General features: G+C 37.7%; 1 protein-coding gene across 3 annotated transcripts in view; it reads left to right on the forward strand.

The window, feature by feature from the left end:
* Positions 1-27,533, forward strand: part of cdkl5 (cyclin-dependent kinase-like 5) — a 520,592-nt gene that overhangs the window by 412,433 nt on the left and 80,626 nt on the right. For all 3 annotated transcript variants that reach the window (XM_028799820.2, XM_028799821.2, XM_051927101.1), the window contains 3 exons: positions 156-276; positions 6,372-6,431; positions 22,489-22,579. In XM_028799820.2, coding sequence (XP_028655653.2) covers positions 156-276; positions 6,372-6,431; positions 22,489-22,579 — 272 coding nt within the window. The remainder of the gene's footprint in view (positions 1-155; positions 277-6,371; positions 6,432-22,488; positions 22,580-27,533) is intronic.

Genomic DNA, 27,533 nt, shown 5'->3' on the forward strand with positions numbered 1-27,533 from the left:
AGTCATAAGTGATTGTGCTCAGACCTTTACCACTTGAGAATTTCAAGGAAATAAAACAAATTACTTTGAAAGATGTTGTTATTGGTCATAGTTTGAAGATGAAATTGATTTTGCTTATCTGCTTATTCACATTTACTATTATCTGTATTTTTCAGAACATGCTAGAATTGCTCGAAGAGATGCCAAATGGAGTTCCACCTGAAAAAGTCAGAAACTACATTTACCAGTTAATTAAGGCCATTCACTGGTGCCACAAGAATGACATTGTCCACCGTGGTAAGCATTCATCAGTGGATAGGTGAAATTGTTTAAAGAAAGGTTAAATTTCAGGATGGATTGTGGATTACAAATATGTGTTCATGTTCTACAGTGATCCACCCACCAAAATATTGAATTTAGTTCTTGTTAAAATTGTAAGAACATATTGCCCAGGATATCCTGAAAGATCACACCCTAATACATTTTATGGCTACTGTGTGTGTTCCCAGGTACAGGACGTGGCGCCCTTAAACCAAGACATGTCCATTCTACATTAAGCATGCCGTAACTTTCAGGGAAAATTGTTAGCTTAATATGTGGTAGTAGAGTTCTTAAGGTTATATATTTTGATTGACTCATTTCCAAATTACTGCCTTTTTATTATATTTGATGGGTTGTTCTATTGAACAAAATTCAAGCACTCTTAGATGTTTGTTAAGAGCACTATAAATAATATGATGATGATTGAAATTAAGGTTCAGTGCATACCTTGACTCTTTTTAAATGAGAAAAAAGACTGCATAGCAGACACAAACTATACCTAAGAGTATGTTACAGTAGGTTGTTCTCTTTGTATTGTCATTTCTTACATGATTAATGTGCTCTTTTTAAGGAATCTTTTTTTTTTCTTACATTGCACTTTCTCATATACGCCATTCACATTTTCACTTAAGCTTGCCTCAAACCCTGCTTACCTTGGGTGTGAACTTACACAAACCTTGAGGCTAGTTTCTGAGTCAGCACAATTTTGCCTTATTCTTAATTACGGTATCCATGACAGCTCCTTGTTTTTATAACAGTATATTTGATAAGATATGTAGACCTTTTGACATATGAAAACAACTTTTAAACAAAGAAAAGAATTATACCTTATGTAAAAGTACTACTTAATATACAGTGCCTTTAGACATTTTGATGCCATGTCAAAAAGATTAGATTTTCTGGCTTAATTTCCTTACTCTAAATTGATACACAGCATTAATTCATATTGGTTCCCAACCTTTTCTATACCCCACTCCTCTAGAAAATGTTTGATTTCTGTTCACATCCCCTACAAAATTAATGCCACATGTTAAGATGAAGTCAAATTTCTAATTTTTGAACCACAATTTGATTTACATTCACTACTGCAGGTAAAAAAAATGAACTATAAAATAAGCTTTTATTAAATAGAGCAATTTACCTTCCTCAATAAATCTCAATAATCTTATAAATGTGAGGCATTCAATTGGTTATCCTGGGGTTGGAGTATCCCGCAAAGCTTCCAGTGGCGTGAGGAACTGATACATGATATACAATCAGCTATCGAAGTGTTTGGAAGATTAGAGACTCACATAATGCAACTGGTGGCTTTCACACTTCTAACCAAAAAAAACACAGTCAATGAGCTTTGTTCCCAATGACACCCACACTGCAGTTCAAAAACAAATGTGCTGCACATTTAAAATTGCTGCACTACTGCCAGGACAGCCAGCAGGACAGAGTGTAAGCAGCAGGTGTTGCATCCAGTTCAGTCCTCCTCATCCCCGTCCCCACCCCTTGGCAAACATGTCAATCAAACCTTTGAAATCAGTGACATTTCATAGATCTCTATGGATCATAGCAAGGTCCAAATCCCATTCTCTTGGAGAAAAAAAAAATTATTTATCTTTACAAATGCTCCACCTGCAGAATGGAACTCATGTTTATGCACATTTCTGTGGATTATTCACAGGTGACAGTTGCCCGCGTGCAGTTCTTAATTCTTTTCATATCACAGAGCATTAGCACAGTCGCATATTATAAGACAGATTGCACCATGATAAAGTCGGACAATGCAGCTCACTCAGTTTTGGTGAGTCACAACACAGCCTTTCTCTTTGTAATACCCCCTTGAACTTCTGTCTCGCACACCCTGGGAGTGTGGGCTCACCAGGTGTGAAACCCTTGCTCTAGATGCTGCAAATGTCTTATTTTTCAAAAAAGTTTATTAAAGCTAAAACAACAAAATAGGTTGGACTTTCATAAAAAATTGTCTGCATTTTTGCCACATTTAGCTCCCCCTTTCTCTCCGGTTTTCTATTCTCTTTCATCCCTGACGAGTTCTCTTTTATCCCCACACTCCACTCTTGAGGTTGACTGACCAATCATAACCCAACCACCATGACACTCATTCCTGGGATATCATCAGATTGTGCCTTCTGGAATTTTAAAACAGCTTCACTGCAAAAAATGAAATCTAAACAAGTGGAAAAGTATTTATATCATGACATTATATCTTGTTTTCCTTATTGTAAGAATTATTGACTTATCAAAAACATTTGTATTTATGATTATTTAGCTTTCTTTAAGAACTCTTGTCAAGTAAATTTTGCTTACCCCATTGGCAGATTTCTTTGCTACATGAAAGTAAAACAACTCCCATTTAAAGTGTTTTTTTGGTTTAATTTTCGTATGTGCATTTTCTGCAGTGTTGGCCATGTTGAACCGCTGTTCTTCCACCTTTCATTATAGTGCTGGACACTAAGGGATGTTTTGGTTTGCCCACCTTTTTCTGAATAAAGCAGTGTCCTAGTATTTGCCTGTGGGACTCTCTTAGTAACATACGTATGCATTGGAAAAATGCTGCTCTTCCTATTATAAGGTGCACCTTATGTTAAAGTTTATGCTACACAAGTAAAAGACATGGGGGAAATGCTCCATTCCAGATCTTCACTACACACAGTATGGCCATGGTGATATTCTCTCATATGGCCTTGCACTTACTACTTAACTCCCTTTTCTGACCTAATTTTTTTATCTCTCCCTTTTGGGGATTTCTGTCTCTGCCTATGTGGAAATTTCACTCAATATTTCAGTAATATATAATAACACTTGCTATAAGAATAATAATGTACCCAAAAAAACAGTATTAGTTTGAAAGACAAGGTGCAGCATTTCTGATAGAAAATGTGTATTACCTTTGTTTATCTAGTAAATGAAGGTGATAAAAAAACCTCTTTCTACATATTAGATGCAACAAACAGAAGTGTTCCAGTAATGGTGCAAGCACGTGCCTCTTCGCACTCCTGAAACATCCCCACTTATTATCAGTACCTGTTGACTCGCCATAAACCAGTTTGCCGTCTGTGGATGTAGACCTCCTTAATCATGAACCCATTTAAGCTGTCAGAAAACTAGAAAAACAGGACAAAACTAAGGCAAGGCCTGAAGAGTGTCAGTGCAATCCTGTTGAACCAGATACATTTCTATTAGATACACACTTTGAATCTGTTCTTTTCATGTATCTTTTTCTTAAGGTGCTTTGCATTTACCAAAGGATAGCACAACATGTAGCATTCTTAATTGATTAAGCTTCATGATGTACTCATTTTGTATAGTTGGTATTATTGACAACTGGTTTGCAAAGCAAATTTGAATATTTTGACACATTCCCCCACAGAGTTTTTCAAGCTTGGATATGGCAGGAGACGTAAAGACAACGTTGTCCTCTTGAGTGATTTCAAGGTTGTTTCTTGCAGTCTTCTGGCACCCTTGTTTTTTCTCTCAAAGTACAGTAAATATTAAGTAAGCTGTTACAATAAGTCTCTGATTTTTTGTAAAGAATCTTCAGCCAACAGTCGAAGACGAAGATATTTCAGATTTATTTTTTCTAAGCCCACACTTTTAGATATCCACATATAAAGTTAACAGAGTAAAACAATTGTGTGAATTTCCCCTTGGGATTAATAAAGTATCTATCTATCTACAGTGGTGTGAAAAACTATTTGCCCCCTTCCTGATTTCTTATTCTTTTGCATGTTTATCACACAAAATGTTTCTGATCATCAAACACATTTAACCATTAGTCAAATATAACACAAGTAAACACAAAATACAGTTTGTAAATGGTGGTTTTTATTATTTAGGAAGAAAAAAAAATCCAAACCTACATGGCCCTGTGTGAAAAAGTAATTGCCCCCTGAACCTAATAACTGGTTGGGCCACCCTTAGCAGCAATAACTGCAATCAAGCGTTTGCGATAACTTGCAATGAGTCTGTTACAGCGCTCTGGAGGAATTTTGGCCCACTCATCTTTGCAAAATTGTTGTAATTCAGCTTTATTTGAGAGTTTTCTAGCATGAACCGCCTTTTTAAGGTCATGCCATAGCATCTCAATTGGATTCAGGTCAGGACTTTGACTAGGCCACTCCAAAGTCTTCATTTTGTTTTTCTTCAGCCATTCAGAGGTGGATTTGCTGGTGTGTTTTGGGTCATTGTCCTGTTGCAGCACCCAAGATCGCTTCAGCTTGAGTTGACGAACAGATGGCCGGACATTCTCCTTCAGGATTTTTTGGTAGACAGTAGAATTCATGGTTCCATCTATCACAGCAAGCCTTCCAGGTCCTGAAGCAGCAAAACAACCCCAGACCATCACACTACCACCACCATATTTTACTGTTGGTATGATGTTCTTTTTCTGAAATGCTGTGTTCCTTTTACGCCAGATGTAACGGGACATTTGCCTTCTAAAAAGTTCAACTTTTGTCTCATCAGTCCACAAGGTATTTTCCCAAAAGTCTTGGCAATCATTGAGATGTTTTTAGCAAAATTGAGACGAGCCCTAATGTTCTTTTTGCTTAACAGTGGTTTGCGTCTTGGAAATCTGCCATGCAGGCCGTTTTTGCCCAGTCTCTTTCTTATGGTGGAGTCGTGAACACTGACCTTAATTGAGGCAAGTGAGGCCTGCAGTTCTTTAGACGTTGTCCTGGGGTCTTTTGTGACCTCTCGGATGAGTCGTCTCTGCGCTCTTGGGGTAATTTTGGTCGGCCAGCACTCCTGGGAAGGTTCACCACTGTTCCATGTTTTTGCCATTTGTGGATAATGGCTCTCACTGTGGTTCGCTGGAGTCCCAAAGCTTTAGAAATGGCTTTATAACCTTTACCAGACTGATAGATCTCAATTACTTCTGTTCTCATTTGTTCCTGAATTTCTTTGGATCTTGGCATGATGTCTAGCTTTTGAGGTGCTTTTGGTCTACTTCTCTGTGTCAGGCAGCTCCTATTTAAGTGATTTCTTGATTGAAACAGGTGTGGCAGTAATCAGGCCTGGGGGTGGCTACGGAAATTGAACTCAGGTGTGATACACCACAGTTAGGTTATTTTTTAACAAGGGGGCAATTACTTTTTCACACAGGGCCATGTAGGTTTGGATTTTTTTTCTCCCTAAATAATAAAAACCATCATTTAAAAACTGCATTTTGTGTTTACTTGTGTTATATTTGACTAATGGTTAAATGTGTTTGATGATCAGAAACATTTTGTGTGACAAACATGCAAAAGAATAAGAAATCAGGAAGGGGGCAAATAGATAGATAGATAGATACAGTGGTGTGAAAAACTATCTATCTATCTATCTATCTATCTATCTATCTATCTATCTATCTATCTATCTATCTATCTATCTATCTATCTATCTATCTATCTAATACCTGCTGACAAAGCAATTCTTGTGCTGGATAGCCTAAATAAAATATCAGTTCAAAAGGTGGTTCAGGTGAAAGCCTACAGTAAGTGAATCTCTCGAGGACAAAGATTTGCTGCTTACGATCTTAATTAACAAAGCCTCTCGACTAATTGTTTTTTTCTCTTCTTTTCTGTTCATACTGAAAGCAGATACATTTTTTAAAGATGAAACATGTCTGATTTTGATGTACAGCATGAAGTTTGGTAATATGCATGTGAAGACATTTTTCCCCCATTTGTTTTCATTCCTGGATACTTTATTCCTACTTCAAGGCTTTTTTGAAGTATGTAATTTTGGCTTCTTTGGTGTGGTATGGTAACCTGTTTTTAATTATATATTGAATCTATGCTTCCTTTTTTCATCTGCCAGGAATCCAAGACTAAACTCATATGATTTATGATAGCACCCCAAGAAAATACCAATAAAAATGCATTTTTTATAGTGCTCTTCACAGATAGCAGGCTGGGAGTGCTGGATTAAAAAGGATCACATTATCATTCTACTGCTTCCTGTGCCTTGACAGCTTTGAGAAAAAAGGTCTTAATATTAACACAATTAATGATGCTACAGTTCTGAAAATTCCCTCTAATTACTTCCTTTAGTTATTTCATTTTGTGGTTTTATTTCAGATATTAAACCTGAAAACCTCCTAATCAGCTATGATGACATCCTAAAGCTCTGTGATTTCGGTAGGAAAATTCTATCAAGTTTTTCTCTTCTTCATGCAATTACATATAAGTTAAAAAAACAAACAGAATTACCTGCAGTAAAACTGTTTTAATTGTTATAATGTAAAAACATTAATGTAATTAATGGCCTTTAAAAGTTGTTATTTTATTTCTCAAACACAGCCAGATCTGTTGCATATGGTTTGAGTTTTATTATTTATGTGTGGAAGCACCAGCACAAAAGATGGAAACATTAGTGTAAAATGCATGTCATGTCATATGCACAATATTTCATATGTGTTCTCTAATTTGACATGTACTAACTTAAACGTAACCTTAAAATGAATGCAACGGTGGTGTAAAAATAGAGAACTTCTCTTTTTCAGGAAAACGGTCTATGTACTGTATCTATCAATTTATCTGTGTGTATGAGATATATATATATATATATATATATATATATAGGCGGCACGGTGGCGCAGTGGGTAGCGCTGCTGCCTCACAGTTGGGAGACCTGGGGACCTAGGTTCGCTTTCCGGGTCCTCCCTGCGTGGAGTTTGCATGTTCTCCCCGTGTCTGCGTAGGTTTCCTCTGGGCGCTCCGGTTTCCTCCCACAGTCCAAAGACATGCAGGTTAGGTGGATTGGCAATTCTAAATTGGCCCTAGTGTGTGCTTGGTGTGTGTGTGTTTTTGTGTGTGTCCTGCGGTGGGTTGGCACCCTGCCTGGGATTGGTTCCTGCCTTGTGCCCTGTGTTGGCTGGGATTGGCTCCAGCAGACCCCCGTGACCCTGTGTTTGGATTCAGCGGGTTAGAAAATGGATGGGTGGATGGATATATATATAGCCTATATATATATATATATATATATATATATATATATATATATATATATATATATATACACAGTATATAAATATATATATATATACATATATATATATATATATATATATATATATATATACAGGTATCATATGGTTTATAACATTGGTTTACATATATCTGTTAAGAGATGTACATTGCTTTCCATTGATCCATTCAGAGATGTACAAATTGGTTTGAATACAGCCAATAGAATATTTAAAAAATATTTACCATCTCTTGCCCTATGTGTACCTTCAGTGCCTTTCCTCTGTATTCGAGTGTGTCTGAACAGCTTTTCACTGGTGCTCCTTCTCTCAAGTGTGTTCCCGTAAAGTCTGCTTCTCAGACTTGTCATTATTTTAAGGTGCCTTTCTTTCCTCCTGACCGGTTTTACACTTCCTATCTCCTATGTGTTGTCTCCTCCTTTTGTGTCTAACACTTGCACTTCCTCATTTGATTACATCATCAAGGCCAAACTGACCAATCAAATTGCTCTGATGGACTACATACATAGACCTTAGTGTTTTATTATATAGTAGAAGTTACATTTTATATATATATATATATATATATATATATATATATATATATATATATATATATATATATATATATATATATATATACATACAGTATATATATATATACATACTGTATATATATATATATATATATATATATATATATATATATATATATATATTAATTACACTTTAGTCACGTCTGAATTCTTTGATTTGTATTTGAAACTGTGGAGCAGAGGGGTAAATCAAGTAAAAATGTGTCTTTGTCCCAGACATTATGGAGGGCACTGCATATAAAATATACCTGAAGATCAACTGAGATAATGATGCAGAATTATATTTCATTTTTAATAGATTGGTTCAGATTTACAGGCAGCACTGCACTGGCTGACAAAGTTTAGCATCTCCATTTTATTTCATGTTTTATGCCAGAATTCTGTATCACTTGGGTGTATTTTATTTGAAATGTCATATTGGTTGGGTTTACTGTACAGAACACTTTTTTCATTATTTAAGAAAATGATCAAATCCTTACAAACACAGACCCCCACATACCACCTAACTGACGATGTGTGCTTGTCTTCTGCCTCCCATCCTTCTCTTACCTTATATCACCATTATAACCTGGGATCATTTCCAGAAAAACCAATGACATTTTAAAATCATTTTGTCTTTTTTCTCAATATACCGAACCAAAGCCTGAAATAGTTTACATTTTGACAAATGGGACATTGGCATAATTAAGTAAAGCTCACATTTCCATTTCAGATTACATGTGTAACCCACTCACTATGTTGGATGTGTCTAAACACATCTCTGTGTGAAGATGCCAAACCCTTTCCCCTCCTGTGATATGTGTGATCCTACTTTAATAGACAACAGAGGGACTCAAATACACGTCTGCTCATCTTCCTGATTCTATCATTAGCTCAGCATGAATACTTTAAAAATACACTCCTGTGTGAACAGCAGACAGCTTCCTAATTTTTCATAAACTATTACATGAGATAAAAAAGAAAACATTTGTTCTTTTTTTGTTTTGGAATTATTTAAAAAACAATCGCTTCACCATACAATGTCAAAGCCAGTTTTGCCAGACCTTTTTGTCTGTTTCTAGTTTCTTCATGAACCTCACTATTGATTGTTGATTGATTTTGGTGGCCTTAATTATTTTCAGCGCACCGCAGCGTTGCCCATATTTCCCTGTTTATAGGCTAGGCCCCCTGAACATAACATTCAAAAAGCATTTGGATGCCACTGGCATAGACATGTGGGCCAATCGATCAGCATGTCAGTACTGTTTAGTCAGCTCTTTCTGGCAAAGAAGAATTAACACATTTGTGGGCATTACTGGAGCCTAGGGAGAACAAGCTGAAACAAATCAATAAACTACCACAGTGGCCGACTAAATTAGAGCCAGACTGTCTCCCTAATCAAACTAAGTTGTGAACAAAATCTAAATGACTTACTCAGGGAGTCACTGCTGTGGACTGTTGAGGGCTGCTTCTGCTTTACAGCCCAAATCCTTCATTCGACTATCCCTTTACAAGCGACACAGCATATAATGTGTTAAACAGCAGTGCGGTGCGCATTGCTAAGTTTTATGTTTTCCAAAGCTTATTCTTTGATTTATTTGATGTCATCTTAAAGAGTGTGTATTTATAGTGCTGAACCAACTTATAACCGTGTCTTCTCATGGCAAAATAATTATTAGTGTTTGCCTTATGCATAATAGTGCCTTACTTTGTTTGTACTTCCTAGTACACTTTTAGTTTGCAGAATGTTGTTTTTTCTAGCTTTAATCCTTGCAACTTACTTCTTAGCAAGGTATTTACACTGGTACTGATAATCTGAAACTCTACTTGCTCAGTTTCCCACTATTAAATCATATTGATGCTTCTCAAATGGACGCCTAGTCAGGAAAGCATGTATATGTTTGATTTATCGTGGTGTTGACAAAGTGGAGTTTTAATTCACTCTGCAAGTGGTCCCTTTGGATCATCCTACAATGTTAGCACTCCTAAAATAGAAGCAATAAATATTTTTAACTCAATCTAAGCTGATCATATTGTCTTTTGTAATTAAATCCTTAATTGCTTCATGAGAACAGCATGCCTGGCAGATTTCCAAATTCCACATTTTGCTGCACTGCTTAAAAATGAACTGCTTGTTTAACTGCACATTTCAGATAAATCTTTATAGCTTAATGTGCCACTAAATATGAGAAGAATTCGTTCATCCTTTTTTTATCTCACTTTTTCAGTTCAGTGTCAGTTGTTGCCCACTGATGAAGCATCAGCCACAACACGGGAACCAGTCTCTGACTGGGCACCATTCCGTGGCCTATACTAGAGCTGTTTTTTCAGCATATTGTTAACCTAAAATGAAGGTTCTACTAATATGGTAGAAAATCCAGAGTACCCAGTAAAAAAGACAAAATCTTAAATTTTATACAGGCAGTGCCTGAGCCCAGCATTTAAACACAAGACATGGTAGCTGTGAAGCAGCAGTGCTAACCAGTGCACTTCCATTCCATTTTTTTATGAAAATAGTGAATAAAAAACACATAGATTAATGAAATTTAAATAATTTAGGTAATGCATACATTTTCAAAATGCCAAACTAAAAATTACCATAAGAATAATCTCATCTCAGTATGTATAAGAATTGAACAGTGTTTCACCTTGAACCAAGGAAATCTTGCTTCTTTATTGAAAAGTATTATTAAGCCTTGTAATGAGCAATGATGAAAGCCCCAATAATATTGTGAGCTGGAGGGGAAACGATCCGGAGATGAGCATAACACAGAATGAGTGTACAGTAAACGCAGTCAGAAATATTCTGAGGTCAGAAGAAAACTGAAACGTTGAATTCAACAGGCAAAACAAGCACAAGTGAAGGTCAGTACTGAAACGAAACGAAACTGAGCTAGGGAGATTGACAATTAAAGGCAGAGAAAGGCAACAATATATAAATTCAGAATCGGACAAAACAAAAACTATGAGGTTGTGTTGAGTGTGGTTTGGTCTGTAATAAGACAGGTAGACCTAGGCAGCAGTAAATTATGATTAGGACAATGAGAGATAACATGGGAGACACTGAAATGAGAGAGGTTATCGATCTCTGCTGCCATCAAGGGCTTCAAGAAACGATTAAACAGCTTCCATGATACTCCAGGGTAAGAAACTAAATATTGCATTTATTCCTCTCCTTTACTTTGCAATAACTTGTACTGTGTGGATGTAATGGATTAGTGTTAGGTCCATAAAAATTTGGACAGCGACAACTTTTTTCTAATTTTGCTTCTGTACATTACCACAATGGATTTTAAATGAAACAACTCAGATGCAGTTGAAGTGCAGACTTTCAGCTTTAATTCAGTGGGGTGAACAAAACGATTGCATAAAAATGTGAGGCAACTAAAGCATTTTTTGAACACAATCCCTTCATTTCAGGGGCTCAAAAGTAATTGGACAATTGACTCAAAGGCTATTTCATGGGCAGGTGTGGGCAAGTCCGTCGTTATGTCATTATCAATTAAGCAGATAAAAGGCCTGGAGTTGATTTGAGGTGTAGTGCTTGCATGTGAAAGATTTTGCTGTGAACAGACAACATGCGGTCAAAGAGCTCTCCATGCAGGTGAAAGAAGCCATCCTTACGCTGCGAAAACAGTTGGTGTTATCCATCTAAATACACGTCACACTATTAAATTGGAAACAAAGGATTTAACCCTGTGTACATTTTTGTCAGGCCTCTTTTCAGGATTCGCTTTAATTTAATTGTCCCCAGTATTTGTGTCTGTTTTTCTGCTTCAGCTCTTAGGAGCTTTTCAAGTGCCTCTGATTTCAATGCTTTTCTAAAGTTGCCGTACGTCTCTGCACTTGTTGCAAGTGATATTGAGTTGATGGCGGAGCCAAGTGGGGGACTGGGAGAGATGTGTGTGTGTGTGTGTGTGTGTGTGTGTGTGGTCATTTGACTGCTGAGCTTGAAGTAATATGACGCGGCAATTTGAGCTTCACCTATTAGGAAAAATAATTGCTTGGTAATTAAAACAAGGGAACAGCCATGAACAATGGACAATAATAAACAACCAACATGCTAGTTGTTTTTGGGGGGCAGAATGAGCTAAAATAATAACAATTATTGAGCAACTAAATAGGTTTTTTTTGTTTCTGTATTATTATTTTTACACTTTACAAGTATTTTCTATAGATAAGTGATTTTCATTTTATTAAACTGTTTAGCTCTTCGGCAAAAATGCCAGAAACATACCTATTCATTTTGAGGCTATGCAAATATGCTGCATCTTTTGTCAGTGTAGTCTCCTCTGTTTTTCTTTTAAGGTATCCTTCTCATTCTGATTTGTCCCTGGTACTTTCATTTCTACTTTCATTTTTCAGTCAGGAAACTGAGTCTGCATCCTGGTCCAAGTACTGTTTCAGTCTGCCTGTGTGGTTTTCTTGAATGGCTGAAAGACATCATGAAAAGGACATTTAAATGATCAGTTGAACAACAGCAACTGACCCTGTATGAGTGAGCACAAGTATATAAGTGAAATAAATGTGCCCAGTGATGAACTGGACTTCTGCACAAGATTTCAAGTGATACTTAGATTCCACCTTCCTGTGGCCCTAAAATTAGATTATGCATGTTTGGAATAAATACTGTACCTGTGCAAGCCTTCATGTACAGTGAAGTATATCAGATTTCTATTATCCTTGTGTAGGCAAGTCAATAGTATGAATTTTTGAGGTCAAGGGTTAAGAACAGTGGACTCTCACAGTAGAGGCTCAGTGTCCTGACATTATTGCCTGATTGATTCTCTAACTTTTACAAACTGTTACTGTAGTGAGGCATCCAGCCAGCCAAGACACAAAATCACAGACCATATTTTCCACTAAAGAGCAGGAGTACTAAATTGAAGACATAGTAAATAATCTACTAGAACACCATAGGCTTGCATTGAATTTTAGTCTTATTTGCAAATTCAGTAGCTCAGTTTGTTATATCTGCTCTAAGTCTCACAGGTCATCTGTGATCACTCCAAAATGTCATTTATTGGAGCAGACTCCTTCGTTTACAGGTTTAGAGTCCTCTTTCCATAGAGGCAATTAGTACTACAGTAGTTTGAGCTTCTACTTTTATCATTTAATGAAGTTAACTTCCAGCTCTCCATCTGGTTTCTCCTTTTATTAGGGTCTCCAGCAACAGGTGGCCAGAAGAGGTAAGGCTATCCTCAACTTCACAGCTGTCCTCACTCCCAGGTTCCTCTGGTTCTCATACTGAGCATGTCCATTATGGACTATTTTCAGTATTGTCTGAGAAAAGAGAACAATACCCTTTGTAGTATCTGGAGATCCTCACCTGTTTCTCCAATATGTTTCTGTACTTACACTTCAGTTGTCACAAAAGGAGGAGGTAGAGGACTGAACAGTGACAATACATGTATGCCATTTTTAGTAGCTACTGTGGTTGGTGCCCACAATTACTCATACACAACACTTTTGAACGTCCCCATCTATTTGAACTTTCAGTGCAGGTCACAAAGAACAACACTGGATCTCCCCTTTTTGAAGATAGATTCCTTTTGACAATTTCAACACATTAAAAAAGAATTTCAGTTTTTATAACCTTTGACTGTAATTCTCTACATCTTGATGAACGTCTGAGTTACTGTAAGCCGGTCTAATTACACTAACCATGTCAAAAGGATCACCAAGGACTCATCTCACCCAGCTCATCACTTTGTTTCAAAAATTCCCCTCTGGTAGACATTTCAGGTCAATCAAAACTAAAACTAACAGACACCTCAAAAGTTTTTTTCCCAGAGCCTTAGCCCTCTCAAACCAGTAATTTAGCCTGTCTTCTCGGCTTATGCATGTGTTCTTCCCTACACCGTATGAAGGTGTGTGTGTGTTTGCAGTGTATGTACATGTATGTGTGTGCACGTGCATACACACTGTACACTCACACTTACACCTGCACATCATCATTTGCACATCTCCTTTATAATTGTACTATTCCACAATATTGTCTGAAGTTGTTCTTTTTAACTTATGCTATATGTTTTATTTGTACAAGATGTTATGTTCCATTATAAGCAGCTCCAATTGTACCAAGTCAAATTCTTGTACATTAAGTACTAGCGAAAATAAGTGATTCTGATTCTGATCCTAATTGTTATAGTTCAGAAGAAATGTAATGATTTACTTCATGAGGTAGAAGCACATAGTAAAGAATAATAGTTGCAAATATTTGAAACATTGTTCACCCTCTGATAGAGGTCCATAAAAGGCTGCATCCCAAGTAAAGAAACAGAAATCAAAAATAACATATTTGTAATCACTCACTTTAAACACCACTTTAATTTAAAACAATACCCCACATGTTATTTTTGAAATTAGCCATTTTTAACCTTCTGGTAGTGGCCCTTAGAGGACCAGGACCACTGGTAAAGAATTAAATATCCATAATATTATCATATTCATGATCAGCAACCATGAAATAGCATTCAATGACACTCCTGGGGGTCGTTTGATGTGGCATGCACAACTTCAAGACCTGATCATTTTTGGTAAAGATACCAATTAGTTTACTCTTTATCATAAGGGAGTCGTTTCCTACACTAATCATGGTCTAAAATGGCCTAAAAATAAGAGTTTTTTTTGACTTTAGAGGGACAAAAATAAGGAGGGGAACCCCATGAAGCTTAACACTTTCCATAACTAGACATCAAGATGAGTTCAACAATATGCATATGTGAGGGTTTCTCGTATCAGTAAGACAAGGAGGTACCAGACTAGAAGAAAAATAAAAACCCCAAGTGATTTCAAAGTGTTTATAAGTAACTCATATGAACAAACTAAGTAAGTTGCATTAAATACTTTCGAGTCCATGAAGAAGATTTCCTGGGAACTTGCTGGTTACTATTTTTAGAAATTTGGTTTATAGCATCTGAGTAGACAACTTTCCATACTCTCTGGAATATCCATAAGTAAATATTTTTCTTAAGGTGTCAAGCATTCCACATTCTTCTGTAATCTGAATTTCTTTATGATAGCTTTTATCAGCATTCACCATTTCTAATGACAACAGAAATTTGACTGAAGAGAAGAAGTTACATTTCGTTTTACTGGCTTCCTGTCTTACTGAAAGAACCCATGCCATAAATAACACAGGGCAGACGTAGTAACTTGTTCTGCTGTCTACAATAGCATAAAGAAAGCATATGTGTGACTTCAGAAAGAACTGTTTGTCAGGGCTTGTTTGACAGGAGCTTCCAAGACTAAGTCTGCAGTACGTGCTGATGTTCTACAAGAGAACGGTGACTAAGGTGATGGTGCCATAGAAGATGTAGAATGACTGTATCACCTAGGGGCAGCAGTGAATGACAGTCAGACTACTTGCTCAGGAAGTGTGAGCATTGATGGGATATGCAAGGATAATCAGAGAGACAACATTTGCTGAGAAATTCTCACTCAGTAATAATGTTGATCTTCTGAGATTGTCAGTCTAAACTGAGAATTGGAAAATGTAACAAAAAATTCACAGACATGGATACTGTTGTCGGATGGCAGTGAATAATACCCTTATTACACCCTAAATTATTTTTTTAGTCAAAATGGTACAAATACCAAAAGCCTATTTAGTGAACATGGTCACCTGTTTGGATAGGGTCCCTCCTTTGTTCTGAGCTAGTGGACGAGGACATGTGTGGTGCATGCTGAAAGAAGAACTCAGAGTTGAAACCTTGTTTTTTTAAAGTCTGGGTGCTTGTAGGGTTATTTGGGTTATGTGCCTCTGTGAAAGGTGGCACCCAGAAATAATTACTGTACAGAGTTGTAACAAATAATTAAAGATTGTACTTTTACAACAAAATAGTAATTTTAAATTTTTTAATTAAATTGCAATAAAAGCACACTCACAAAAAAATACATACAAATTATAAACTGAATCACATTAACTAATTGCTGACACATAGAAAAGGCACACACATCTTTAACTGAATTACATTTTGTAACTTGTTATAAGCACTGGGTCAGAACACTGTTGTTTGCTTTACATTGTAAGTTAAAGTATTGGGAGGAGTGAGAATTGTGGGAATGAGGAAGGGGAATCACATTATTACTACAGGCAGTGTCAGGTTTATATCTTCATCCAACTCGCAATGACTTTCGATGGAAGGCATGTCACATTTAAAGACTGCAGTTGCTCCTCAGTCACGTTAGATTAATTTCAAGATTGCTTCTGGGTTTTCATACTGAGTTCCGTATTGCAACATGTATATAGTGCAAGTTTAAGGACATTTTAGTAGTCAATCGATGTAAAGAATGCAGAATAAAAACAGGAGTACTGTAAAGGTAAAGAAAGCACCATGGACAGCTTGTGTATAGTGTGCCCTCCATCAGATATTCAGTTATTTAATATGCTAATTCATTTTGCTTCAAGATTAGATACCGTAATGTCTTTCCTGCCCCATCCAGAGTCAGCACCTACAGTTTACTCGGTTAGTGATCAGGATTACTGGGTGGCCCTGGCCACTAATATTAATGGTTGGATGATCTTTGAGGTATTTAACAGTGAATACAGAACAGTTCTGAGTGACCATATTCATTTTATGGTGAGGCAAATCTACCCTGATAGAAACTAAATTCTCAAGAATGACAGCACCGGCAGTGGTCAGTGATGATTTAAAGAGCTTTACAATGTGAACCAGTCACCAGATCTCGGCCCAGTTGAGCATTTAAGGGGATGTTGTATGCTGGTGGCTGAGGAAGACTCTCCATCATCCTAATCAGGACAATTAGTGGTGGAATCATCTATTGGAGAATAGTTTCAAATCCACTCAGTACAGATCCAAACACTTACAAAACCGGCACCAGAGCACATTAAAGCTGGTGGAAAGGCTTGTAGTGGATCAATACTGTACTTAAACAAGTCATATCGGTACTTCATTTATTTTGGCAGTTATTTCTATGTAGAATTTAGATGTCTGATTGATTAGTGTGGGCGGCATGGTGGTGCAGTGGGTAGCGCTGCTGCCTTGCCATAAGGTGACCCGGGTTCGCTTCCCGGGTCCTCCCTGCATGGAGTTTGCATTTTCTCTCCGTGTCCGCGTGGGTTTCCTCCGGGTGCTCCGGTTTCCTCCCACAGTCCAAAGACATGCAGGTTAGGTGCACTGGCGATTCTAAATTGTCCCTAGTGTGTGCTTGATGTGTGTGTGTGTGTGTGTGCTGTGTGCGTGCCCTGCGGTGGGCTGGCACCCTGCCCGCAGTTTGTTTCCTGCCTTGCGCCCTGTGCTGGCTGGGATTGGCTCCAGCAGACCCCCGTTACCCTGTAGTTAGGATATAGCAGGTTGGATGATGGATAGATGGACTGATTGGTGTATGTACTGCATTTTTAATCTACTCAGTGCCTGTACCACCCTGCCCAAGAACTCAAATCTCAGATACATTCATCTTCACAAGGAGACTGTCATGGTGGTGTCTCCTTAGAAAACTGAATAATACATAGAATGAATATTGAACTGATTATGCATGATGTACAGTGTATACAGATTTGCACTTTGTAAATAATATCTCAAATGAATAAATATGACCAACAGCAGTTTATTTTTTAGAACATTATTATTATGCATGGTTGAGGGCAATAAATATAAAATGTGGTAGGCAGATACTGCTTTTGTAGACCTTACGGAGTAGACAGACTCACCTGTCTTTTATAAATGCAAAACTAAAAGATTGCAAAGGTTGCTCATTATTTTCTTTACTTAAGCAGTGCATCTTTTAGACACAGAGGGGATTAATTTCCTGAATAAGTGGTGTGTTTCCTTTATAAATATAATTCCTGGTATTTATTTGTTTCCCTAGAGGCATTGAAGATACTTTTGCCATCTTTGTTACCGAGTCATTTCAGAAGAAAATAGTTCTTTGCCTTCTTTTTCTGTTCCTTTTTTTTGAAATGTGCTTGATTTGTGCTCACAATGCACTGAAGAAGCAAATTCAAAAAGCACATTGATGTTGTGCCGCCGCATGGCAATTACTGCCAATAAACAATGCTCATCCTAAAATATCGGTTGCCACTCTTTTTGTTGAATAAACTAATTGTGGTTTTCTTTACATGTACCCAATGGCATGTATGGTTTTGTTCAAAGTCTTTCATTTTTACGATTCACTGCTTGCTTCAGAGCATCTTTTTTGCTGATTTGTTCAAATGAAACAAACTTGCTTAGTAATGAGAGCAGGGAAGTATGGGCATAGATTTGGAAAATCTATTGTTGTGCTTTACCTAAAATCAGGTCAATGCTTGTTTTACTTTGCGATTTCTTATAGAAGATTGTGCTTCATAATGAGTTGTTACCATTCATAGGATGCCAGAGATGCCTGCATTTAAATCCTCCTTTAATATAAGTAAAAAATTCTTCCACCGCTCATTAACTATAAATGATAAACATCTTCAGCTTTAAATACTGTAAATAGAATGTCTCTCTTTCAGCAGACAATTTTTAAATTCGCCAGTTTATGCCAAATACTGAAAAAATCCTTGAGCTGAAATTTTCTGCGAAGTTTATAAAAATATAAAAATCATGGGCAGTATGTTTCCTGAATCTAAAAACTGAACTTTTGCTGAGTATGGGCTTGAGGTAATTTACAGTTTATATTGGCACTACAGTAAACATTTTTAAACAAAAAAACAATAAGAAATGGCTTTGATGCTACTTCTTCTGATTAAAAGACTTTTTAAATTGTAATTGTCATGAATCTGCATATAAAAGACGGCAGCACACAGCTTCTGAAACTTTTTGTTGAATTTGATTAAAACACACACACACACACACACACACACACACACACACACAGACTTTGCAGTAGAACGGGTGGGACAAAATTCACAGTTAGGTTAGTTTTTTAAGCCATCAGCCATACCACCTATACTTTAGAACAGCGAATCTGAAACTACACATCTTCAGACCAGGCCAGTACATGGAAGGGAGACCAACCTGGCCTTGGGTTGCTGCTGGAAGAGGAGTTGCTGAGGCCAGCAGGGGGGCACTTTCCCTGTACTCTGTGTGTGGTCCCCAATGTCCCAGTACAATGTTGAGGACACTGTGTGGTAAAGATTGGCATCATCCTTCAGATGAGACTTAAAATTAAGGTCCTGACTCTTTATGCTACTAAAAGATCCATGGACATCTTTCAAAAATAGTAGAGGGTTTCCAAATGTCCTGGATAAATCACCTACTGTGGCCTTGTCATTTTGGCCACCTAATCACTCCCCCTTCACCACCTAGCAGCTAATGTGTGATGAGTGTACTAGTGTAAGAATGACTGCTGTCACGTCACCCTTGTAGATGCTACACTGCTGGCGTTGGTTGAAGTGGCTCCCCACTGTCTATGTAAAGTGCTTTGAGTAGTTGGAAAAGCGCCATATAAATATAATTAACAGTAAATATTTTCAATTTTCTATTTGGTCTACATTTCTGGTTAGCATACTGGTTTTGGAGTTTGCGCTATATAAATATAACTAACCATCTCCTGCGGCTTCACCCACATATTAGTGAAACAGGACAGTGAGGAGGGCCCGGCCCAGCCCAGCACTCTACTCCTGACGTCACTCTTCCCCTTCCCCTCGGCCCGCAGCCTCTGTCTAGGATTAGCACAAATATATTGCTCCTGCAAGCGAATTATGATTCTTAGCACAATGAGAGAAATTGCAAAATTAACCGGAATGTGCAAGCAAATTATAGAAAAAAAAAGATCTAAATCCGTTAAGCAGTTCTCTCATTAGCTAACTAAGCGGATTTAAGGTTACACCCCAAGGCAGACATGTGAGTGAGGAGGGCCCTGCTCCCCTCCCCGCAGCCCGATGATTCTCTCTCAGATTTGCGCTAATAAATCAGTACCACAAGCAAACTATGATACTTAGCGCAAAGAGAAAGTCACAAATTATAGAAAAATACCAATCTAAATCCGTTAAGTAGTTCTCTCGTAAAAAGTGGACAGACATACAAACGGGTCTAAAAAACTATAAGAAATTTTGCGCTTGGACCATGAAATTTTTAAAACCGTTTCTTAGCGAGCACCTATGGGCCAAGGGCAAGTCCTCATGGTTCGGGAGATTTCATGATGAGTGAGTGGTATTTGGCTTTTATATATATAGATTAATAGTAAACATTTTCAGTTTTCTTTTTGGTCTACATTTCTGGTTAGCATATTGGTTTTGGAGTTTCCATTTCTTTACTCTTTAGTAGGAATGTTAAAATCCAAGGAAAAATCAGCATTTTGTATAAAGAACCAGACACATGTAGACTTTTACATATAATTCTGAATTTAATGTGAAATTACAGCAGCTTAAAATTGACAGATTTGATTTTAGGATATTCTTGCATGTGGCATAGAAATCACCACCATAATGCTAGATGAGTTTTGAGCATAACAACTTTCATTTATTTGGGCATTATTTTACATTCAGCCTATTCATTTTCTATAAGTTATTAGTGTAGTGAGGTGCCAAGTTAGTTCTGGGATCACAAACAATTGGGACAATACAGAGACTGGGTAGGGTCTGAATTATAGGAAAGTTATAATGTAAGGATTGCCATCAATGAGGAGTAGGTCAATAATTTATAATAAATCTGTTCCTAATAAGTTCAAATAGTATATCTAGTGCCATAAACAAAAAGCAAACAGAATGTGTCTTTTCAAACTATGCAGCCTGATACTGCTAGTAGTGCCAGGGGTGCATAAACATTTAGTTATACTCGGTTTACTTCTTAGCCGGGTAATCATCTGCATTAAGACCACAAAGACATATAGCCACCAAGAGGGAGGGGGTTAGTCTTCTCCTCCATACATCAATGAAAAATGACAGAGAGAAAGGGACAGATATAAATTTATGCCAATCCTTTGGTTTCCTGTCTCATGTCATGGAGCAAGGTGGCATCATGGTACAAAGTGACTCTCCTTATTCAACAACTAATCTTAATCAGCCACGGCCCAGTTCTCCAATGATGACTGGAATAAGCCAACTCTCTACTTCATACTAGTTCTTGTTTCAGCATGACCTGTTTCCATCTGTAGGCTAACTCTTGTTGCCCTTTCATCTCAGGTTGGGCTGGCCAGTTTCAAAGGTTTATTTGTTCCTTCCTGAAGGGATGTCTCATAGAATGTTTTTGTAAAAATGGTTACAAGTAGCTTTTCTCCAACCTCAAGACCACCACCAACAACATTCCCCAAAGCAGTGCTTAAAAAATGTTATCTGTGATGGCATTCCCAAAACTCTGGGAAGTTGATAGTAACTTGTGTAAATAGATCTGTTTATTTCTTTAAATCAGTAATAATTCTTAAATAACAATTTACAAACAATAATCAAAAATTTAAATATGAATCTACATTACACTGCTGTTATCATAGAATAGGAACTACACAAAAAGACATGCAAAAACACTCCTGGGAAATACGGTGTGATGGACAGCTGGCGGTTCAGTCCGGCCAAGACGTCCATAAAAGAAAAGAATGGAAGAAAGCAGCCTTTTCGGGACACTGCCTCCCCCGGGACGCTATGTGGCAGCTCCCCTGGACGGCAAAAGTTCTCTGGATTCCCTCAAAGCATCCTGGGATGTGGATTCCATTTCCTCAGCCCTGTTGGGTGCCGTGGGTGCCGCCAGGGGGAGCTCATAAAGAACCTGGGGACTATTACTCTTACGACAACCCAGAAATACTTTGGAGGCACGAGGACGGAAGCCCGCAGTACTTCCGGGCTACTTGAAAAGGATAATGTGGCGTTTGACCTGGAGAAGGAACACTTCCGGGTCATGGACTATTTAAAGGACTTTGGGAATCCCACCAAAGAGAGCCAGAGTTGGGTGGTAGAGTGACGGAGCTGCTGGGAGGAGTGATTATTGTATTGATTATTGTTTATTATTATAATTATTAGAGAATTGTGGAGTGTGTGGTGCTTTGTGCACTGTATTGAAGAATTTATTAAAAGAAATCTTGGTGCTTTTACACGTGTGTCCTGGACGTCTGTCTGATGGGTTTAGAGGGGCAACAGCGCCTCTAGCATCCACAATGGCTACATGTTCTTCTGCATTCTCAAAACTGCTTGCTGAATCCTCTGAGTTTAGAAAAGAATAATCTCATCATTTAAATGTTTAAGATAATTATTTTTTTTAGAAGTAGCTGACTATCCAACAACAGAAAGTTTCAATCAGTGCATGTTATAAAGCTGTGAACTATCTGAAACTAGATATTCCTTAGAGACTTAGCATGGTGAGGAGGTGCAATTAAAACAGGAAACAGAAGTCTACAGCAATGGAGACTTTAGCAGGGATGAGAAGAGCATGAGAAGAAGCTGACAAGTGAGAATTTTCCAGTATTAGATGCACATTAACCACTAACAGCCTGGTCAACCAGTGAGAGGCAGTTATTGCTAATGTTATGACTTGTGAAAGCTTGGGCAGCTTGAAATAGTCTGTCAGCAACACACAGAGAGATAATTGGGGGATGCTTTATAAGAAACCTGGGAAATGGTAGCTGCTGATAAAAGTGTTTGCAAAAAAGCTGGTGACAAGGCCACTAAGTCACAGTGTATGTATCTTCATTCTAGAAATTCATGCAGTGTTGGTAGATTTGGCGACATACAGAAAACTCCCTAAGCTAATTCTCACCTGTTTGTTCACTTCACTGCAGGATTTGCTCGAAACTTGTCAGAAGGCAGCAATGCTAATTATACGGAGTATGTGGCCACACGATGGTATCGTTCTCCAGAGCTGCTCTTAGGGTAAGTTTAATTTGTTGTGGTAATGGAGAATTGATGATCCTGCATGGTTCTTTTTTCATAAGGGAACATATTCTGTGTTGGAGAGCTAATAAGAAAACCTACACTGGATAGCACTTTACCTTTAAGTTGAAAATTTCATAATCTGCAAAGACTGGAAATTATCATGGGTGATATACCGTACATTCTTAAGTACAAGTCACATAAAGTGTATCATTTTTTATTTCAGCACTTATTAATGACAGCAGGGGGTGGGATGGGATTGCAAGGTGTTGCACTTCCCAGATTTGATGTTTTACCACCCCTACATATGCCTGACTGGGGTTGAGCTCAATAGAAACAAATATTCACCAGGCTGGTGGCATCATCCTACAGTAAGGGTTAAGATTATCGGAAGGATTATATTTAAAGGAGTCTCTGTGGAAACCCAGAGGTGCAGAGGTGCTTTGTGTTGAGCACAGTAGACACCAGAAATATCCTTGGGAGCAGCCGTATGAGAGCATCCACCACCTCCGTTAGATGATCTTGAAGTCAGGAGACGAGGAAGAGGAAGACAGGGCAGTAGGAAAGAGTTCTTAGGTTTTATTTCTGGGTGGTATATATTAAGGCAAACAGGGGCAAAGTCTTTGTTATTTTGGTTGCTATTTGCCTTATGTTGATCTTTCCTTCTTACCCTTCTTTTTATAATTTGTTTCACCCTTTGCATAGCTTTACTAGAATTGTGTCTTTCTGGGTATGGTGCCCGCTAAAGAATACCTCACTTTGTCACACAAAGTTGAAAGCACACAAGGACATTCTAACGAAAAAGGGACCAAGACAAGCATAAAATGGTTAAAAATAAATTGTTTCTGCAATCCTGCACCTATAAATGGTGTTTTACAGTAGCCTGTCTGCATATCTATCATCAAATAAACAACCAATATCTCTCCAGACAGGATTTCCCTCTGTCTTTCTACCTTAAATCTAGCTGGCAGCTTGTAAGTGGTGCTTTTAAATACATGGAGACAGCTGACTTGTCACAAACATCTCAGTTGACTTGAATATTTTAAGGTGATATAGCTAAACACTCCACAGGAAACCGATGCTGGCTGAATTAGAACTATAACCACTCTAAAATTATTTAAGAGTGGCAACCAAGGTAAGCTTATCAATGTTTGCAAAACACAAGATGTTGATAACTCTAACAGATGATGGCGTGTGTTTGTCTATTCTGTTGCCACACTCATTACAATGTACAAGTTAATTATTTAAATTTCCTTGTGCAACTAAGCTCCTGAATTGATAACAGCAGTCTTACCTTTCTATTTTCTCTTAGCATCAAGTTTTTGTGTTCACTTTCTTTTTCTCTCTCCCTGCCTTTGCAAAGTTATTTCACATATTTTTTTAACACATCAGTAGAAATGGGACACCCTAGCCATTTAAAGCGCACAGACTGGAGGAAATTAGGGGATAGGTTTTTAGGAATGAACCTTATGGGCAGAGCCTTCTCCCACTGTTCACTACAGGCCTTTTAACAAGTTGACCCCAGATGTGTATTCTCATTTGAGAATCACATCTACCCCTCGAGACTAGTGTTGCAGTGGTTGACTAACAAATTCCAGCAACATTGGGAGGCCTGAGACTAGAGTCTGCTGCTCACCAGGAGTCCTGTACCATTCGTAGTTGCTTGTACCCCCCCATCTCATAACTGTGGCACCAGTGTCTGAATGACTCACTTCAAATTTCAATGTAAGCAGTACATTAGATAGATAGATAGATTAGAAGGAAGCCCCTGATTTATTAGATATGGGCTTCTACCAAGATCCTTAGGTAAGACTGAAACAAAAATAAAAAATAATAATAAAGCAAGATTTAATAAATGCTGTTCTTGTGTTTGGAGTAATTTGTTTTGTTGATTCTTGATCAAAAGAAAAGCAATCCTTAATTGTGGAATGATCTTTTTTTTTTTGTTTATGTAATTTTCTGTTGAACACTATGGTAATTTAAATACACTGTTAAAAAAGGTGTGAAATATTGAGATAATTCAGAGGATAAAAAGCTATATTGCACTACACTGCTCTGTTTAAGTATACAGTGTCAAGATAAAAGAAGAAGATAACATTAATAGTTTATTCTTTGGTGTCAAACAAAAAGAGCTTCGTTTAAGAATAATAAAAATAACTTGAAGAATTAATAAGGCTTTATTATTGATGTTCTATACAAATAAATACGTCTGTCCTTTGATTTTTCCGATAAACTTTTTCCCAATTTATGGTTGTGACAAGCCAGACTATCCCAGCAGCCTCAGGCACAAGACAGGAACTAAGACCGCTGTATTGGAGGCACGACCACCACAGAGTACGATACTCACTCTGAAATGAACACATAAGTGATGTGTGCAGCCTAATCAAATTCTCGAGCAGTTTATACTACATCCCCAGACAACATAATCTTTACGTCATACTATAAATGATTTACTTTCTGCTCCTGCTGCTTTAACTGATGTTGCTGATCTTAACTATTTCAGATTCCACTTTGAAATGAGTGGCATACCTATAACAGAAAATAATGCTAATTTCTTTTTAAATTTTATTAAAAAATAGTTTAATTAAATATCCTGTACATTAACCCGAAGGAGGAAAAACACAGCTGAAAAAGTTATGGATTACTGAATTATAATTTTGAGGCATGAATTGTTTTATAGTAGTGAGAAAAGGGACTAGCAACAACTTATCTTGTTATAAACCTTGAGCAAGTTGTCTCTTGTTAGCTCATTTTTTGCAACACTTTATATCAAAGTCATAACTGAGGCACCTCGTAAAGACACTATGTCACCTATACTGAGGAAGCATAAATATACAAAGAGGTGCATCACCAGCTGTTGCAGACCATCTCGACGGAACAAATAAGGAAAACTGAGGAATGTGTCAATAGTAGTCATTCTATTAGGAAAACATTTTTCGACACACAGCAATGCTTAACCCATTCAGAAGAGGGCTACATAGTTCAGTTTGCTTTAAATTGAACCCCACAGTTTAGGAAGATTTAGCAAGTGAAAGATGGGCATTACATTGATGTGTCAGAATGTTGCTGGCATAATGCGTTGGACTTCCAGGCCCACTTGTCCTGCCTATGACTGGGAGACCACACCACTGAACAACTTTCCTTCTGCAGAGGTTTCTAAATATGCACGACATACCATAAATTATGTTTGAATGACATAGTGCAAGTCTGGAGTATATTGGATTAACAACAGCTGTAATTTACCAGTAGTTCACTGTTGATAAATACATATAGTGCTGTGAAAAAGCTGCACTTCCTGATTTCCTCTGTTATTACAAATTTATGTTATTGACTGTTTTGAGTCCTTCAATCACAATCTAAAATTAGTGCAAGGACACTTGAGTAAAGAAATAACACATTTTTGTAACTTACTTCATTTGTTAAGTGAACAAAGTTATCCAAAACCAAATCGAACTATGCGAAAAAGTCACTGCCTACTATTTACATCAGTCTGGTTAAAGCAATCACCTGAGTGAACACATCCAGACTTCCTTCCTTCCTTCTTTCAATATAAACCTCAGTCACTTTGACCCTTACGATCTGAGTCAAATCATTAACAAAGATTCAGAAAGCACATAATACTATGATCAAAGGAAATTCCTAAACAGACTATGAAGGAACTGGCCAATAATATCTGTCAGTCTAGAAAGGGATACAAAGCAATTTCAAAGGTTTTGGGACTTTCCTAAACCACTGAGGGAGCCATTATCTCCAAATGGAATGCATGTATTTCATGACACAGAAATATAGCATTTTCACACTTACTTTATCTAGCTTAGGGTCATAGGAGACTGGACCTTATCCAAGCAGAGATGGAAGCAAGCCAGGAAACATCCAAGACAGCAATCCATCTTAAAGACTACTTGTGCAAACAGTGGGACCAATTCGGAATTGCTGAGTTAAACTACTACACTAATATTTGGGGGTGTGGGAGGAAACGCAGAGTGCCCAGAGGAAAACCCAGGCAGAAACAAGATAAAGGAATAAGCTCCACTAAACAGATACCAAACCCTGGATACAGGATCTATGATGCAGCAGTGCTAACCACTGTACCACCAAATCACTACTATTTCAACTTATTTTATTTACAAATAGACATGGATGGAGACTAAAGTCACAGAGAACATCTCCTTCTGGGACCAGTATACTGTATACCAATCAACCACAGCATTAAAATCACCTACCTTAATCCTGCATAGGTCCCACTCGTGCCGCCAAAACAGCTTTAACCATTTGAGGCACAGACTGCATAAGACCGGTGGAAATGTCCTTTGGTATCTGGCACCAAGACATTAGCAGTAGTTCGTTTAAGTTGCGAGGTGGGATCACCATGGATCAAACTTGTTATCTAGTACATCCCACAGATGCTCGATTGGATTGAGATCTAGGTAATTTGGAGGCCAAGTCAACATCTTGAACTCTTTGTCATTTTCCTCAAGCCATTCCTGAAAATTTTTTGCAGTGTGGCAGGGTGCATTAACCTGTTATAAAAGGCCACTGCCATCAAAGAATACCACTGTCATAAAGGAGTGTATGTGCTCCATGTCAAAGTAACATCCACATGAACGCCAGGACACAAGGGTTTCCCAGCAGAACATTGACTGGAGCATCATCATTGTCTCTGCTGGCTTGCTGCCTTCTTATAGTGCATCCTGCTGCCATCTCTTCCCCAGGTAAATGACACACATGCACCCGGCCATCCACATGAATTAAAAGTGGAATGTGATTTTAGTAGTCCACCTTTTTCCATTGCTGGTCTAGATCTGATACATGTTCATTGTAAGTGCTTTCAGTGGAGAACAAGGGTAACATGGGTCCTCTGACCAGTCTTTTTGAATTTTGAATTTGAAATTTGAATCTTTACTTCCAAAAATCATTATAGATGACTTACAATGTGACAGATGTTCGATATTTT

The sequence above is a fragment of the Erpetoichthys calabaricus genome, chromosome 4 (assembly GCF_900747795.2).
Source record: "Erpetoichthys calabaricus chromosome 4, fErpCal1.3, whole genome shotgun sequence".
Lineage (NCBI taxonomy): Eukaryota > Metazoa > Chordata > Cladistia > Polypteriformes > Polypteridae > Erpetoichthys > Erpetoichthys calabaricus.